The following is a 14,182-nucleotide window of genomic DNA, read 5'->3' on the forward strand; positions in this document are numbered from 1 at the left end:
CATCCTCCTTTTAAACTAGAAAAACCGGCCTATTCACTGCTTCATTCCTGCTTCCAATGCTCTTCCCTTCCTTTGCACTTGCTTAAGGAAGGCTCCCTGCCCTTTAAAGTCCAGTTCTTCCTAAATGTTCTCACCCACAATGAACTCTCACCTCTGAACTTCTGTGAATCCAAATGTCATGCTCTGGCACATTCATGTGCTATATTTTTACTTTATTAATAAGCCCTAGCTTCCAACTGGATCGAAAACTCCTTGAGGGTAGTGAATGGTCACATATGGTTCACAGCATAGCTCCATGTGGATAGTAAGGTTGTGCTTAAGGACAAAGATAGGATAATTAGGTCAGGTATGGTCTACCTGTCTTCTCAAAGGCTATCATTATATGTGTGCATGAAAGCTTGAGGCTGTGGAGAGATACATTGATACTCCAAGGTATAAAGGTGGAAAATAAAACAAGAGTTTTGTGAACAGGTTGTCAATATTGCTAAAGCTTCAGATAACTCGAGGAGCTGGGAAGAAGAGACAAAGGAGAGAATGAAGGCATGTGGGCATTAAATGCAATGTGTTAATCTGTAAGAAAAACTTAAGGGTCTGATGTAAAGTACATTTTTACTACTGTTGCCATTTATTGGTGAAACCCACCACAGTGTGTATTTAATGTGCTAGAATGTTTGATAATGTAATAGCAAAAGGGCTGGGTTTGGAGTCTGAAGACCTGGGTAGCAAACCCCAGTCCTATGTGACCAAAAACTCTGAAAATGGATTGTATGCCGGAAGCGTTTTTTACAGCCTTGTAACTCAGATTTCTTCCCTGGAGAACGGCCTGTCCATATCCTTTGACTACTGGAGAATGGCTCTCGTTCTCATATGTTTTAATCAGTTCTCTATATATCTTAGACATCAGACCTTTATCACAGAAGTGTGTTATTGCGAAGACTTCTTCCCAGTTGATTGTTTCTAATCAATTTTAATTGCATGGATTTTATTTGTGCTAAATTTTTGAATTTTATATACTCAAAATTGTCCATTTTATCTTCTATAATCCTCTCTATCTATGCCCCTATGCATGGTTACTACAGGTATTTCCTTCCTTACTCCTCTAATATGTTTACTATTTAACTTTTTATATTTAGTCCATATATCCATTTAGAGCCTTTTGTAGCATATAGTGTGAAATGTTGGTTTAAATCTAATTTCTGGCAATATGTTCATGATTCAAGTCATAAGAGATGATTCAAGATTCAACAAAAATTCCTGGAAAGTTTTTCTAGGAGTTTTTGTTGAATTGTGAGTTATTACCCCAATAATTGAGTTCTTTGGGTTTATTGAACACTGTGCTACTATATTTGTCGGCTTCTGTCTGCTCTGTAATCTCATTTATTCCAGTGACTACCTTTCTGTTTTTTAAACCAGTACCAAATAGTTTTGAAGATTACTGCTTTGTTATTCATCCTTTTTTTTTGCAGGGCAATGAGGGTTAAGTGACTTGCCCAGGGTCACACAGCTAGTAAGTGTTAAGTGTCTGAGGCTGGATTTGAACTCAGGTTCTCCTGAATCCAAGGCCAGTGCTTTATCCACTGCGCCACCTAGCTGCCCCCATCCTTTATTTTTTGAGAGGACCAATGACATCAGGATGTTGGGGTCAAATAATGAATGATGGATGATGACTTGCACGTGAATTGAATTTAAGGGCAATTCCAAAAGAAGAGTTCCAAAGATATTCTGAGCAACTGTAGCATTGCTAGAATAAGTGCACGGGCTCCCAAAGTGACTAGGTTGAAGGCTAATATACATTTGGATGTCCAAATTCTGGCTTACTAAAAATTAATCTTCTACTTTAGTCATACCTTGTGCGTGTCTGTCTGCAGACACATAAGCACCTACATATTTGCACATATACATATTTATGCACATACATGTAAGTGAAATTTTATTTCTTGAGTGAATCTATCAGCAAGATGACGCCCTGCACAGCTGAGTTCCATTTCTCAGCCCACTGTGAGTTAATAAGTGCTGATAATTTTGCGTAATTTCTCAAGTGTAATTGAACCCTCTCCACTTTTCCTCTTTAGTTACGGGCCTAACTCACCGTCATTTGGAGGGGAACTAGTGAGAAGACATGGACACCAATCACACGGGGTAAAAAAGTCACAGGTGGGATTAGATTGGAAGCAGTGAAGTCCAAAGGTAATCATGAACTGCCCTAGCAGACTGTTTGTCCAACCGCTAGATACCTGTTCATTCCTTTGGCTCATTCCCTTAGTAACCCTGCTAAGTCAATTTATTTTACATGTTTATGGATCTCCTGGGATAACAGATGGTCGAAAAGACAATCTGTTTGGTGGGTGCTACAGAAGCCATATCCTAAGGCTCGGATCCATTAGGCCTAGGTTTAGATATAACTGGGCCACTGACATAGCTTCCTGATTTCCCAAATAAGAAAACATCTAGGCCTGAAGGACTTTAGTTCCTCCATGGGCTTCTAGCCACAGAATGTGCTCAACTGAATCAGTACATTATTTTCAATGAATATCCTTTCCCTAATTGAATGCCCTTCCCCAGCTATGGTTAAGCAGAACTCCATTTGTAAACTGTGAGATGGACTTCCTTTCTTCCCTTAGAAAAAAATTTCCTTTCATTCTGGACTTCCTCTTCTCCTATTTCTTCTATCAGCTTCCTGTCACCGATAACACTCCATCCCTACCCATCTTTTCCACCACTAGCAGTAACGTGTCTCATATCCTTTGACACATTAGTCCGGAAGAGGAGTTGGAACAGGACGCTCCTTAAACCTCGCCGCCATGTCAACAGCTTACTCTGCTGCTACTGCTCAGCAGCCATTCCTTGAGCATAGGGATTGTTCATTTTTGGTTTCTGTGTTTCCAGCATGTAGCCATAGTACCAGGCAAAGAATAGTCAATAAATGCTTGCTGACTGCCTGCCTGCCTGCCGTGTTGTAAAAGAATTCCTGTGATGGTATATTTTGGAGTAAAATGTCTTCTGAGGTTTTTTCCAACCCTTGAAATTCTGTGAATCCGATTTTTAAAAACTGGATGTAAAAGAAACTTACTAGGGGGGCGGCTAGGTGGCGCAGTGGATAAAGCACCAGCCCTGGAGTCAGGAGTACCTGAGTTCAAATCCAGCCTCAGACACTTGACACGTACTAGCTGTGTGACCCTGGGCAAGTCACTTAACCCCCACTGCCCCGCAAAAAAACCAAAAAAAACAACAAAAAAAACTTACTACATTTCAATGGTTCACTCTCGCCTCAAGGACAAGCTAGTTTTTAGAACCCTTCATATAATGTAGCTGCCACTTCCCTTTCCAAACTATTCATTCACATACCGTGTTATACTTCCCTTTCCTGTTCTCCACAGTCTAGTCAAATTGGCCTTCTTCCTGTTTCTCACATATGACCCCCCCCCAGCATTCATTTCTGTCTTTTGCACAGGCTCTCCCCAGTATCTAGAATGCACTCCCACCTAACTTTTGTCTCTTGTTTTCTTTGAAACTCTGTTCAAGAGACTTCTATGTGAAACCTTTCTTCATTCACAAGTTGCTAGTGCTTCCCTCACATAAACTTACCTTGCCTATATTACATCTATGAACTTCACAAATTAAAATAGTTCCAACAAATGGTGATGAGGGTCTGAATTGGGGTATTATAAATGGGAATGGAAAGGAGACAAATACAAGAGATGTTGGAAAGACAAAATCACTAAGGGCCTGGCAATTGAATATAAAGGAGAGAGTAATGCTCTAGAATTCCTGGTTTGGCAGTATATAAGTATTAATCTAAATAAAAGATATCAATGAGGCAAAACTATTCTGTAAAGATAAGAAATATCAAAAAGGATCATATGGAGGTCAAAAGTGGTTTCTAGAAGCTAAAAAAATTTTCTGGTGGCATAAGACTAAAAATATAGTCAATTCTTTGTTGCCTTATAAACACCTATATTTTACTTTCTGCTGCAGAGGCTAGGTGGTAATTCACAGAAACACTAGGGAAGTAGGGAGAATGTAGAATAGGAGATATTAGTCTAGTTCTCTAGTGCTAAAAAAAAATGTCCCAAGGCTCATATCAATGTGTAAAAGTCTGCCTCCTTATCCACAATAAGGCAAAAGAGTATAGTTACCATCTTTATCCACACATCCCTCACTGTCTACCCCTTCCCCACAGACTTAAGACTGCCCTTGGTGTTATTAAGGGGAAACTGTAAGAGATAAAAAACAACAACAACAAAATAGACGTGGTGACCAAAATCTTGAGAATCTCTCAAAATAACTAAAATTAATTATCACATGACTAAAATTCTTAGAGACAACTTCAAATATATAGATAAGCAAATGACTAGTTTTGTTGGAAGAGACCTGGGCAGTTCCAAATGATTTAAAGCTGGAAAATATAATCTTCATGCAACCAGTTTAACCTGTTTCTTTATATATGAATCCCTTAAAAAATATCTCCAATATTTTTAGCCTCTGCCAGGATACCAGAATTGTGTAGAACTCATTAATTCCCAAAACAAGCTATTTTAGTTTTGGAATTATAGAAAAAAGGCTTTCTAAAATATGAAAATGAAAGAAAATTACTTTTAATTAAATGTTTATTAACTTGTTAGGGTTAGGTCAAATTTATCAAAGACTTTTACTTCTTGTTCTGTATGTAGACATTAAAGTACACTGTAATGTTTAGAATATATTCTTATCTACTTTATAGAATTCAAAGTCAAGTTTTATGCTTAAATGTATGATTGAATTTTTAATGTTTAAGTCATTCAAGAGGTTTGCCTGATAGCAAGCCAATAATTAAGGTGAATTTTAATTTTTTTATATTTATCTATGATGAATGCGTTTCTCCATACACTATGTATAAAGCTGCAGACCTCATAGTTTATGCAATAAAACAATGACAGCACTTTGGTTCACATTCCTGAAAGTTTAAATTCACTTTACTGATCCATCCCTGTACTCTGGTTATAATTTTATTTTTATGGTAAATTGTTGGTTATTTCTATGATTCATATAATACTGAGTCCTTGACAAGAAATGAAACCTCAATATAATGTTGTTCCTATAGGAAAAATATGACTCTATGGCTTTAGGGACTCATTTTAAATAGATTCTTTTTACTTACAGAATCATAGAACCAGACATTAAAAATGAGGACTGCTTATATTCTTTAGGTCCTTGTGGACTTAACTAAAGCCTATGTGAAACCTAGCTCTCTTTAATACATAAAATATATATATATGTATATATATATATATATAAAATATACATTACAGTCTCTGTAAAACCAGTTTTTCCTTCACCTCAAACTCCCTTTCTACTACTTAAATGAAAAGAATCACCTACAAGGATGTCTTTTCTTCCCCCAAGTTTTAGTTACAGGCAGTTTCCTATGCTGAAAGTGCTATACTGACCTTGACAGAATTGAGGTAGATCAAGACATCATCAAATTGTCGAAGCAAGAAGAAGCAGGAGGCCATACATTGTCTCCCTGGTATCGTATCTGTAGGAGAAGACAACAGCATGTAAATTTAGAAGGTAAACATGTCACTTGACCTGAAGTTTGAGAGACTATAAAGTTTAAAGACAGTGTAAGCCTAATAAGACATTTTCCCATAATCTTCAATCAACCTAGCACGTTCAAACTTAGAGTTCATGACCCTCTTTTTTCCTCTGGTGTTTGATACCCACAAGACCTTGACGGATGCCTGCTAGGTCTTAAAATGAGCCTGTACTAGTTATCTAGTGTCTCTGACAACAACGTATATTAGGAAAGAGGAATAGAAGCAATATATAGTCAGCTTTAACCAGTAACACACAGGCAGAATAAAAACTAGAATAGAAACCTGAGGTCTCATTTTGGATAATTTTTCTGTTTCCCACAGGGATTGTTGTTTTTCAGCTATTATGTCCAACTCTTTGTAACCCCATTTGGGGTTTTCTTGGCATAGATAGTAGAGCAGTTTTCCATTTCCTTCTATAACTCATTTTAAAAGTGAGGAAACTGAGGCAAACAGTGTTAAGTGACTTGCCCAGGGTCACTCAGCTAGTCAGTGTCTGAAGCCAGATCTGAACTCAGGAAGATGAGTCTTCCTGACTCCAGGCCTAGTGCTCGAGTCACTATACCATTTAGCTCCCACAGGGCTACTACAATTCAATCAAATCCAACAACAATTTATAGGCACCTAGAATGTGCAAAGCATTTTGCTAAGCACTGGGGTTACACAGAAAGTGAAAAACAGTCCCTTGTCCTCAAGGAGCTTACATTCTACTGTAAAATAGTAAGAGCAGATTGGTGCCCTCCAACCCATTCATTTATCTTCTTGGAACCTAATAATCAAGTGGTAAATATTTTGCTCAGCACAGTTAAGTATCAAGGGGGATACAGAAGTTATAAAGCACAGTCTCTATCCCCAAGGAGAATACAATCTAGTTGGGGAGACAAGATTAACACAGATGAAACAAAAGTAAACGAGATGGGATGTGTAAGGATTGGAATGACACCACCTGCTGGAAACTTACTGTAGAAAAGCTCCTCCATGAAGTGAAGGTCTTTGAGGGCAAGACCAGGAGTCTTTTCTTTGGCATCAGGAAGTGATGTCTACTTGTGGGAAGAAGGGGGGACCCTGGCGCTCTGACTGGGAGCTAGGAATGCTCTCTCCCTTTAATAGATAGATGAATGTAGGCCTTTCTCTCTCTCTTTACCAAATTCTTATTCTCCTTAATAAATGCTTAAAAGCCTAACTCTTGCTAAAGCTTATAATTTATTGGTGACTACTCATTAGATATTTTAGACAGTTTAGCTAGAATTTTAGCCCTTAACAGATGGTATATAATTAAATACTTCCTTATGAAGCATAGAGTTAGAAGGACAGGAAACAGTAGAGATATCAGGGAAGACTCTAGGAAGAGACAGGGAGGAAGAGGAGGAGGAGGGGGAGGAGGAGGAAGAAGAAGAAGAGAAAGAAGAAGAGGAGGAGGAAGAAGAGGAGGAAGAAGAGGAAGAGGAAGAGGAGGAAGAGGAAGAGGAGGAAGAGGAAGAAGAAGAAGAAGAAGCAGAAGAAGAGGAGGAGACAATTTAGGATGAAAACTCAAAACCTTGACTGAGGTACAACAATGTAAGTAGTAGAGAGAGGTAAAAAAAACCATTCCGGGTGAAGAGAACCTGTGAATTAAAGTACAGCAGCAGGAATTCATTCCACAAATACATATTGAGTCAAGGGAATGGACAAACATAGTGAAAGGACAGCAAAAAACCAAACAGACAAACAAAAGAGGCCTACCTGCAACAGAGGGTTCATGGTGGGGAGTACTAGGGAATAAGGTCAAATAGGTAAAATGTGGTCAGTTTATGGAAGGCCTTGAATGCCAGGAAGAATTCAGATTTATTTCAGGAGGAAACAGAGAGACTTTGAAGCTTTTGACTAAAAAAATAACAAGAAAACAGCAATACTTGAGGAGATTTATTCTAAGAACTAATAATTTAGGAAAGATTAGAAGGTGTTCCATCTCAAACGCTAACTTATCCCCTGATTAATCAGAAATGCATTCTCTTTTTGAAATCTTATAGTACTCTGTTCTGTATCGCTTCTCACACATGGAATACTCTTTTTTATATTATATTTGTGCATATTTCTTATTTCTCCTATATTGTTCAGTTGTTCAGTCATATCCAACTCTTTGTGATCCCATGGATCATAGCAAGCCAGCCCTTCTATTCTCCACTACCTCTTGAAGTCTGTCCTGGTTCATGTTTATTGTTTCCATGACTATCCATTTCCACCCTCTGCTGTCCCCATTTCCTTTTGCCTTCAATCTTTCCCATCATCAGGGTCTTTTCCAATGAGTCCCATCTTCTTGTCATGTGGAAAAAGTATTTAAGTTTCAGCTTCAGTATTTGACCTTCAAGTGAATAGCTTGAATTAATTTCTTAAAGTATTGACTGATTTTTTCTCCTTGATGTCCAAGGGACTCTCAAAAGTCTTCTCCAGCCCCACAATTCGAAAGTATCAATTCTGTAGCACTCAGCTTTCTTTATAGTCCAACTCTCACAGCCCTACATTGCTACTGGAAAAACCATAGGTTTGGTTTGAGATTTCAAGAAGCCATCCTGGTGGATATAGACATTAAAGAGTTGGGGATCTGGGACTGGAACTTGGGAGATGAGAGGCCTGGAGAGATGACAGTTGAATCCATGGGAGTTGATGAGATAACCAAGAAAGGGTGTAGAGAGAGAAGTGGAAGGGCTAAAGACAGAACTCTGGGGTACACCCATTCAGAGAAGCAGTATACTGATAATGATCTGGCAAAGGCCTTACAGGAATGAAGAGAACTAGTTCATAAAAACTCAGAAAAGAGAAAGTATCCTGAAGGAGGGGATGGTCACCAGTATGAAATACTGCAGAAAAATTTTAAAAAACCAAAAACACATCAGGACTGAAAAAAAGCTACTAGATTTAACAATAAAGAGATCACTAGTGACTTTGGTTTTGGTTTTGGGAGGTTTGGATTTTTTTGGCACTGGTGACTTTGGAAAGAGTAGTTTCAGCCAAGTTGTGGAGTGGAAGCCTGATCACAAGGGCCTGAGAAATTACTAGCATGTGAGAAAGTGGAAGCAGTGAGTATAGATTTTTCCTCTAGGAGGAGTTTATTGGCTAAAGGGAGAAGAGATACAGAATGATAGATTTAAGAGTTGGTAGGGTCAAGAAAAGGATTTTTAATGATGGAGGAGACCTGGGCATGTTTGAAGGCAGTAGGTAAGGAGTCATTAGATAAGCAGTGGTTGAAAATTAGGAAAAGAGAAGGGAAGATGCAAGGGGCAAGCTCTTGGAGAACCTCCTCTAACTGTAATATAGGGCAAATCACCTCTTCTTGGAAGGGATGAACTAGATGATGTCAGAAGTTCCTTCCTGTCCTAAATAGATATTATATGAAATGATAAATGATATGAGGAGAAGCACAGTTGAAAAATGTAACCTAAACTTTAGAGGAATAGGTTTCAGGGTTCAGACAAAGGATAAAGTAAATCCAGATTCCATGTTCTAGGATCTTACAAGGGAAATTAGCTCAAGGGTGAGAGGCTTCTCTCAAGAACAAAATTCTAATCACATAAATGGCTTAAATGAGAAAGAAAAGAGGGCACTGTGTAGAAAGACCAATATGAAACTACATGAAACTACACAACTACACTTAGTTTACCAATCAGTCAACTAAGAATAAAGGACATAGGCAAAAGGTATACAAAGATAGATATATGAAAATATCAGGAACACATAAGGCAATAATGAACAGAGGGTTGGGATGAATGTTATGGGCAATAAAGCCTAAATTCTTTATAATCTATGCTGGGGACAAAAAGGTAAACAGAAATGAATAAAACTTAGGATGGAAGGGATTTATGATGATAACTAAGGATCAAGACAATGTGGAACTATTGTGTTGCTTCTGTTTCTTCTGCTAAGGAGAATGGTTTTTAGATTAGGAGACAATATAAAAATAGTTAATAGGAAAATGAAAACCAAGTTAAGTAAGAAGATTCTAAGAGAATACGTAATTGCTTTTAATGAATTCAAACACTGGATTGGGAAGCATCCAATTCCCTTTTAGGGATTACATTTGGAGGCCTACTCTCCCAGAACTTACTGCCACATGTGGAGGAAAATACTAACTCTGCCTAAATTACCAAACCAACTTACAAAACAATTCTTCAGCTCTCAGGTCCCCTGAAGTTGCATGGGGGATGGATTTTAGATAGGGTACAGCAGATTCGTATATGTGGAGGTAGAACTCACTCTGCCCTGTGCCTACTACAACTGATTGGAAAAAAAATAATGCTTTATCCTTCTGTAACCAGTGAACAACATATTAGTAGGAGCCACCACTGACTTCTAACGCCTCTGCCTCAGCACCTATGTCTCCTTTCTCTACCACTAGAACTAACTCCTAATCCTCTCTTCACCCCAGCGCCTACTATCATGTGTAGAAGCACCGCTTACTCTACCATGCTTCAGTGAACCACCTGAGAAAAACAATTCCTCCAGTCTCTATAACCATCAAAATCCCAGCTACTAGGCATCTTTCTACTGCAGGCTAATCTGTCCAGGCTAATCTGGGAGCAAAGTGCAAACACCATATACAGGGAATATCATGGGTGAGCATCATGCTCCATTAAGTAGGCTTGAGGCAAAGGAAAGCATGAGTTCAGTCAGGCCCTGGAGGGAGGTTCATATTCATGAACTCAGAAGCTTGACCTGATCTCCTTGCTAGTTTAATTTCTTATTTCCTATATTTGAGAGAGAACAGACCGATACTGGCTTCCGACATCACAGGGCCCTAGAGGGTAGGGGCTTCAGTTAACTGTTGTTGTTTGTCCTTCGTTCTGAAAGAGGAGCATGACGTCGGGGTGATGTCATGACTGGGACTAAATTGGATTTAAGTAAGGGAGGGCTGTGCAAGGTCACCAAGCTCACTCCTCCAGCGCCATCTGGGTCCAGTGGCAAGCCATATATCAGGGTGACTGGAGATGACCCCGGATGTTTTAAGGTAATTGGGATTAAGTGACTTGCCCAGAGTCACACAGCTACTAAGTATCTGAGGTGAGATTTGAACTCAGGTCCTCTTAACTTCAGGGCCAGTCCTCTATCCACTAAACCACCTAACTACCCCAATTAACTACTATTTTTCCAGGTAACTACTACTTTTCTTATAGCTAGTAAACTCCCAACTTCCTCTTCAATGATTCTTCTATATTGAAAGTCCCATGCGTTCCCCCACTAGTGTTCCTCACTCCCCCATCCACATTCGCTTTAGAGGGCCTCTACATCGTTTCCTCCGCTGCTTTCTTCCTTTCATTATGCTCTCCAGAACACCCTTTCTATGGTTATTCAACTTCCTTTCATGCTACATTTCTTCCTCTCATGCTCTTATTGTTCTCACATTCAGATCATCTTATTGTTCTGACTGAAATCTGGCTCCCAGGAGAAGAAGGTGCCCTTTATTACTATGGCTAAAAGTAAAACTAACATCCAAACAAGGCTTACAGGAGGTCACAAGGGCAAAACAGATACTTTTCATAATATGAAATTTTAAAGCTTTTCCATAAATAAGATAATTACAGCTAGAATAAGGAGATATAGTAAAGGAGGAAAATATCTTTACTGAACTTCCCATTGTTCTTTTCCTGTGCTTAGAGCTCTTGACTGAAGAGGGGTGCTTATAAAGGGCTTACAAGATACCTGGCCTTGGCTCCTTCAATCTATGCTATCAAAGAGAGTATAGATTTCTGACATACCACATTCACTAGCTGATCCACCCACCAACTGGAAGAACTGCTGGGCAATTTTCAGATGATCCCTCTGAAAGACAAAGAGATCCTTTCATTAGAAAAATAAGCAGAGTATCCATATATTTAATAAGGAAACAATAATAACAATATTATCATATTATTGCTGGCTGTTCTTTTGAGGTTTAAAGTGCTTTCACATATAGAATTTCATATAGTCCCTGCAAAAATTATTGATCTTATTGCTAATGAGAAATTAGCAAACTGGAACTGAGGAAAATTTGCATAGGGTTTTATAGACAAAAAGGAAACAATCAATCAACAAGTACTTGATGTCTGATACAAGGGAATTGAAAACATTATTGACATCAATAAGACATTTTAATTTGATTTTTATTTTCAGTTCCACATTGACATATTTATTTTTTATTATTTTTTTTTGTGAGGCAACTGGGGCTAAGTGACTTGCCCAGGGTCACACAGCTAGTAAGTGTTAAGTGTCTGAGGTCACATTTGAACTCAGGTCCTCCTGAATCCAGAGCCAGTGCTCTATCTACTGCGCCACCTAGCTGCCCCTGGCATTTATTTTTAAAAAAATAAAAAATAGGGGGCAGCTAGGTGGCGCAGTGGATAAAGCACCGGGTCTGGATTCAGGAGTTCCTGAGTTCAAATCCGGCCTCAGACACTTGACAGTTACTGGCTGTGTGACCCTGGGCAAGTCACTTAACCTCAATGCCCCATTAAAAGAAAAGAAAAAGAAAAAAAATCTCACTTCTGAAGTACAAATTGTACTGTAACCTGTCTTTGAAAAGGGATTTAATGTTACTTTCAAGCAAAGGAGTCTAAGTATGTGTTTCTATTTATACATTTTCATTATCAACATCATTATTCTATGAATAAACAAAGAACATGAGAAATGCCAGTGTATGAAAAGAGCTTTGAAAAGTATTAAGTGCTACATAAATTATTGTTATACATAAAGGCTAATACACATCTGTATCAGAAAAGCAATGAGTTCTTACAGAGTTTATATTACCCTCATCATCTAACATATCTTAAAAGTATTGCTAGGATATTTGTACAATTTTAAAAATCTTTACCTGCTTCATAATTAAATACAAATAGTGGGGGGAAGCTCTAAAACTATTCTATAATTGATCCTGCTTGACAAGAGCAATGATTATGAATGTAGCTTGTTCAATGCAAAATGAGAATTCTCAGTGTTAAGGGAAAGCAGCAATTGCTTGCTAAATAGCCCATATCTTTTTGGAATGTAAACTGATAGTAGATGTATAGAAACGAATGGTATTACAGAATGAAATATTCAGTTTGCAAACCACTATCAATTGCATTTTGATCCTTATAATGATTCTTTCTATCTACTACGAATCTACAAAGTCATGATTACCAAAGGTTTTATACTCACCAAACCCATTTCTTGTCCAAGAGCTGCATTAACCACCCCCTTGAGGATGTATTCCTGGAAATGTAGAATATTATTTTAACAAAGATAGGAGAGAAATGGTGATATTATTGAGTCATTTCAATCGTGTCCAACTCTCTGTGATCCCATTTGTAGTCTTCTTGGCAAAGATACTGGAGTGGTTTGCCATTTCCTTCTCCAACTCATTTTACAGATTGAGAAACTGAAGTAAAACAGGGTTAAGTGACTTGCCCACAGTCACAGCTAATAAGCATCTGAGGATGGATTTGAACTCAGGTCTTCTTGACTCCATGCCCAATACTCTAATTACTGAGCCATGTAGCTGTCCCTGGGTTTAGGTAGGATCTTTCAAATACATTTCTACATATTCTATACACTTCTATACTCCTCCTAATCTAGTGTGTTACTTTACCTGGTTCTAGCAATAGGTACCCAAGAGATACTTTAGTTTTTAGTCTAATTCTCAAAAGACGTGTGTCCACATGTTAGAATACACTACTTGTACAAGCAACAAAGTGACACTAACCTTTAATAGAAAAAATTAAAAGAATAAAAGCATCTAGGTTTCATCTAATAATTTTATTATAACTGTTGATCAGAATGCACCTAATAGGATCTGTTCCAGCACCACTTGGGTTATACTTGTTATTTCCCTATATAAAAAGTCCTAACCAGGGGGCACCTAGGTGCCACAGTGGATAAAGCACCGGCTCTGGATTCAGGAAGACCTGAGTTCAAATCCAGTCTCAGACACTTGACACTTACTAGCTGTGTGATCTTGGGCAAGTCACTTAACCCTCATTGCCCTGCAAAAATAAATAAATAAATTAATTAATTAAATTTAATTTAAAGTCCCAACCAGACAATATATGGGCTATTTTTTTTTTTTGGCGGGGCAATGGGGGTTAAGTGACTTGCCCAGGGTCACACAGCTAGTAAGTATCAAGTGTCTCAGGCCTGATTTGAACTCAGGTCCTCCTGAATCCAGGGCTGGTGCTTCATCCACTGTGCCACCTAGATGCCCCTGTATATGGGCTATTTTGATTCAAGATGTCTCAAAATAAGAGAATAGACCTGGAGATGGTGAAACTTAGCAAACTGGGATATATTGCTGGACTCTATATGGTCTAAAAAGGCAAATTTCCTTATTTTACCTATAATTTTGGGGTTCATCACTGCTATAGGCATAAAAATCTTTATACCCCAGCTCTTTTGAAGAATGGGGAATGGGCAAAGTAGGTCAATAAAGGCCCAAGATACTCACCTCCTACATTTCAGGAAAATTGTTTCCTAGATTAGTATACATACCTCTTCTGGGGATTCTCAAGCTAGAATCTCTCTCTCTCTCTCTCTCTCTCTTTTGTGGGGGCAATGAGGGTTAAGTGACTTGCCCAGGGTCACACAGCTAGTAAGTGTCAAGGGTCTGAGGTCAGATTTGAACTCAG

General features: G+C 38.4%; 1 protein-coding gene across 4 annotated transcripts in view; it reads right to left on the reverse strand.

Annotated features, from left to right (window-relative positions):
• TTC26 (tetratricopeptide repeat domain 26) overlaps positions 1–14,182 on the reverse strand; it is a 75,575-nt gene that overhangs the window by 13,998 nt on the left and 47,395 nt on the right. For 3 of the 4 annotated variants that reach the window (XM_043965303.1, XM_043965304.1, XM_043965302.1), the window contains exons 11-13: positions 12,720–12,773; positions 11,303–11,366; positions 5,427–5,515 (exon numbers count right to left, since the gene is read on the reverse strand). In XM_043965303.1, the coding sequence (XP_043821238.1) occupies positions 5,427–5,515; positions 11,303–11,366; positions 12,720–12,773 (207 nt within the window). Of the gene's footprint in view, positions 1–5,426; positions 5,516–11,302; positions 11,367–12,719; positions 12,774–14,182 lie in introns of those variants that run through there. The other variant, XR_006353168.1, reaches the window with a different exon arrangement.

The sequence above is a fragment of the Dromiciops gliroides genome, chromosome 5 (genome assembly GCF_019393635.1).
Source record: "Dromiciops gliroides isolate mDroGli1 chromosome 5, mDroGli1.pri, whole genome shotgun sequence".
NCBI lineage: Eukaryota > Metazoa > Chordata > Mammalia > Microbiotheria > Microbiotheriidae > Dromiciops > Dromiciops gliroides.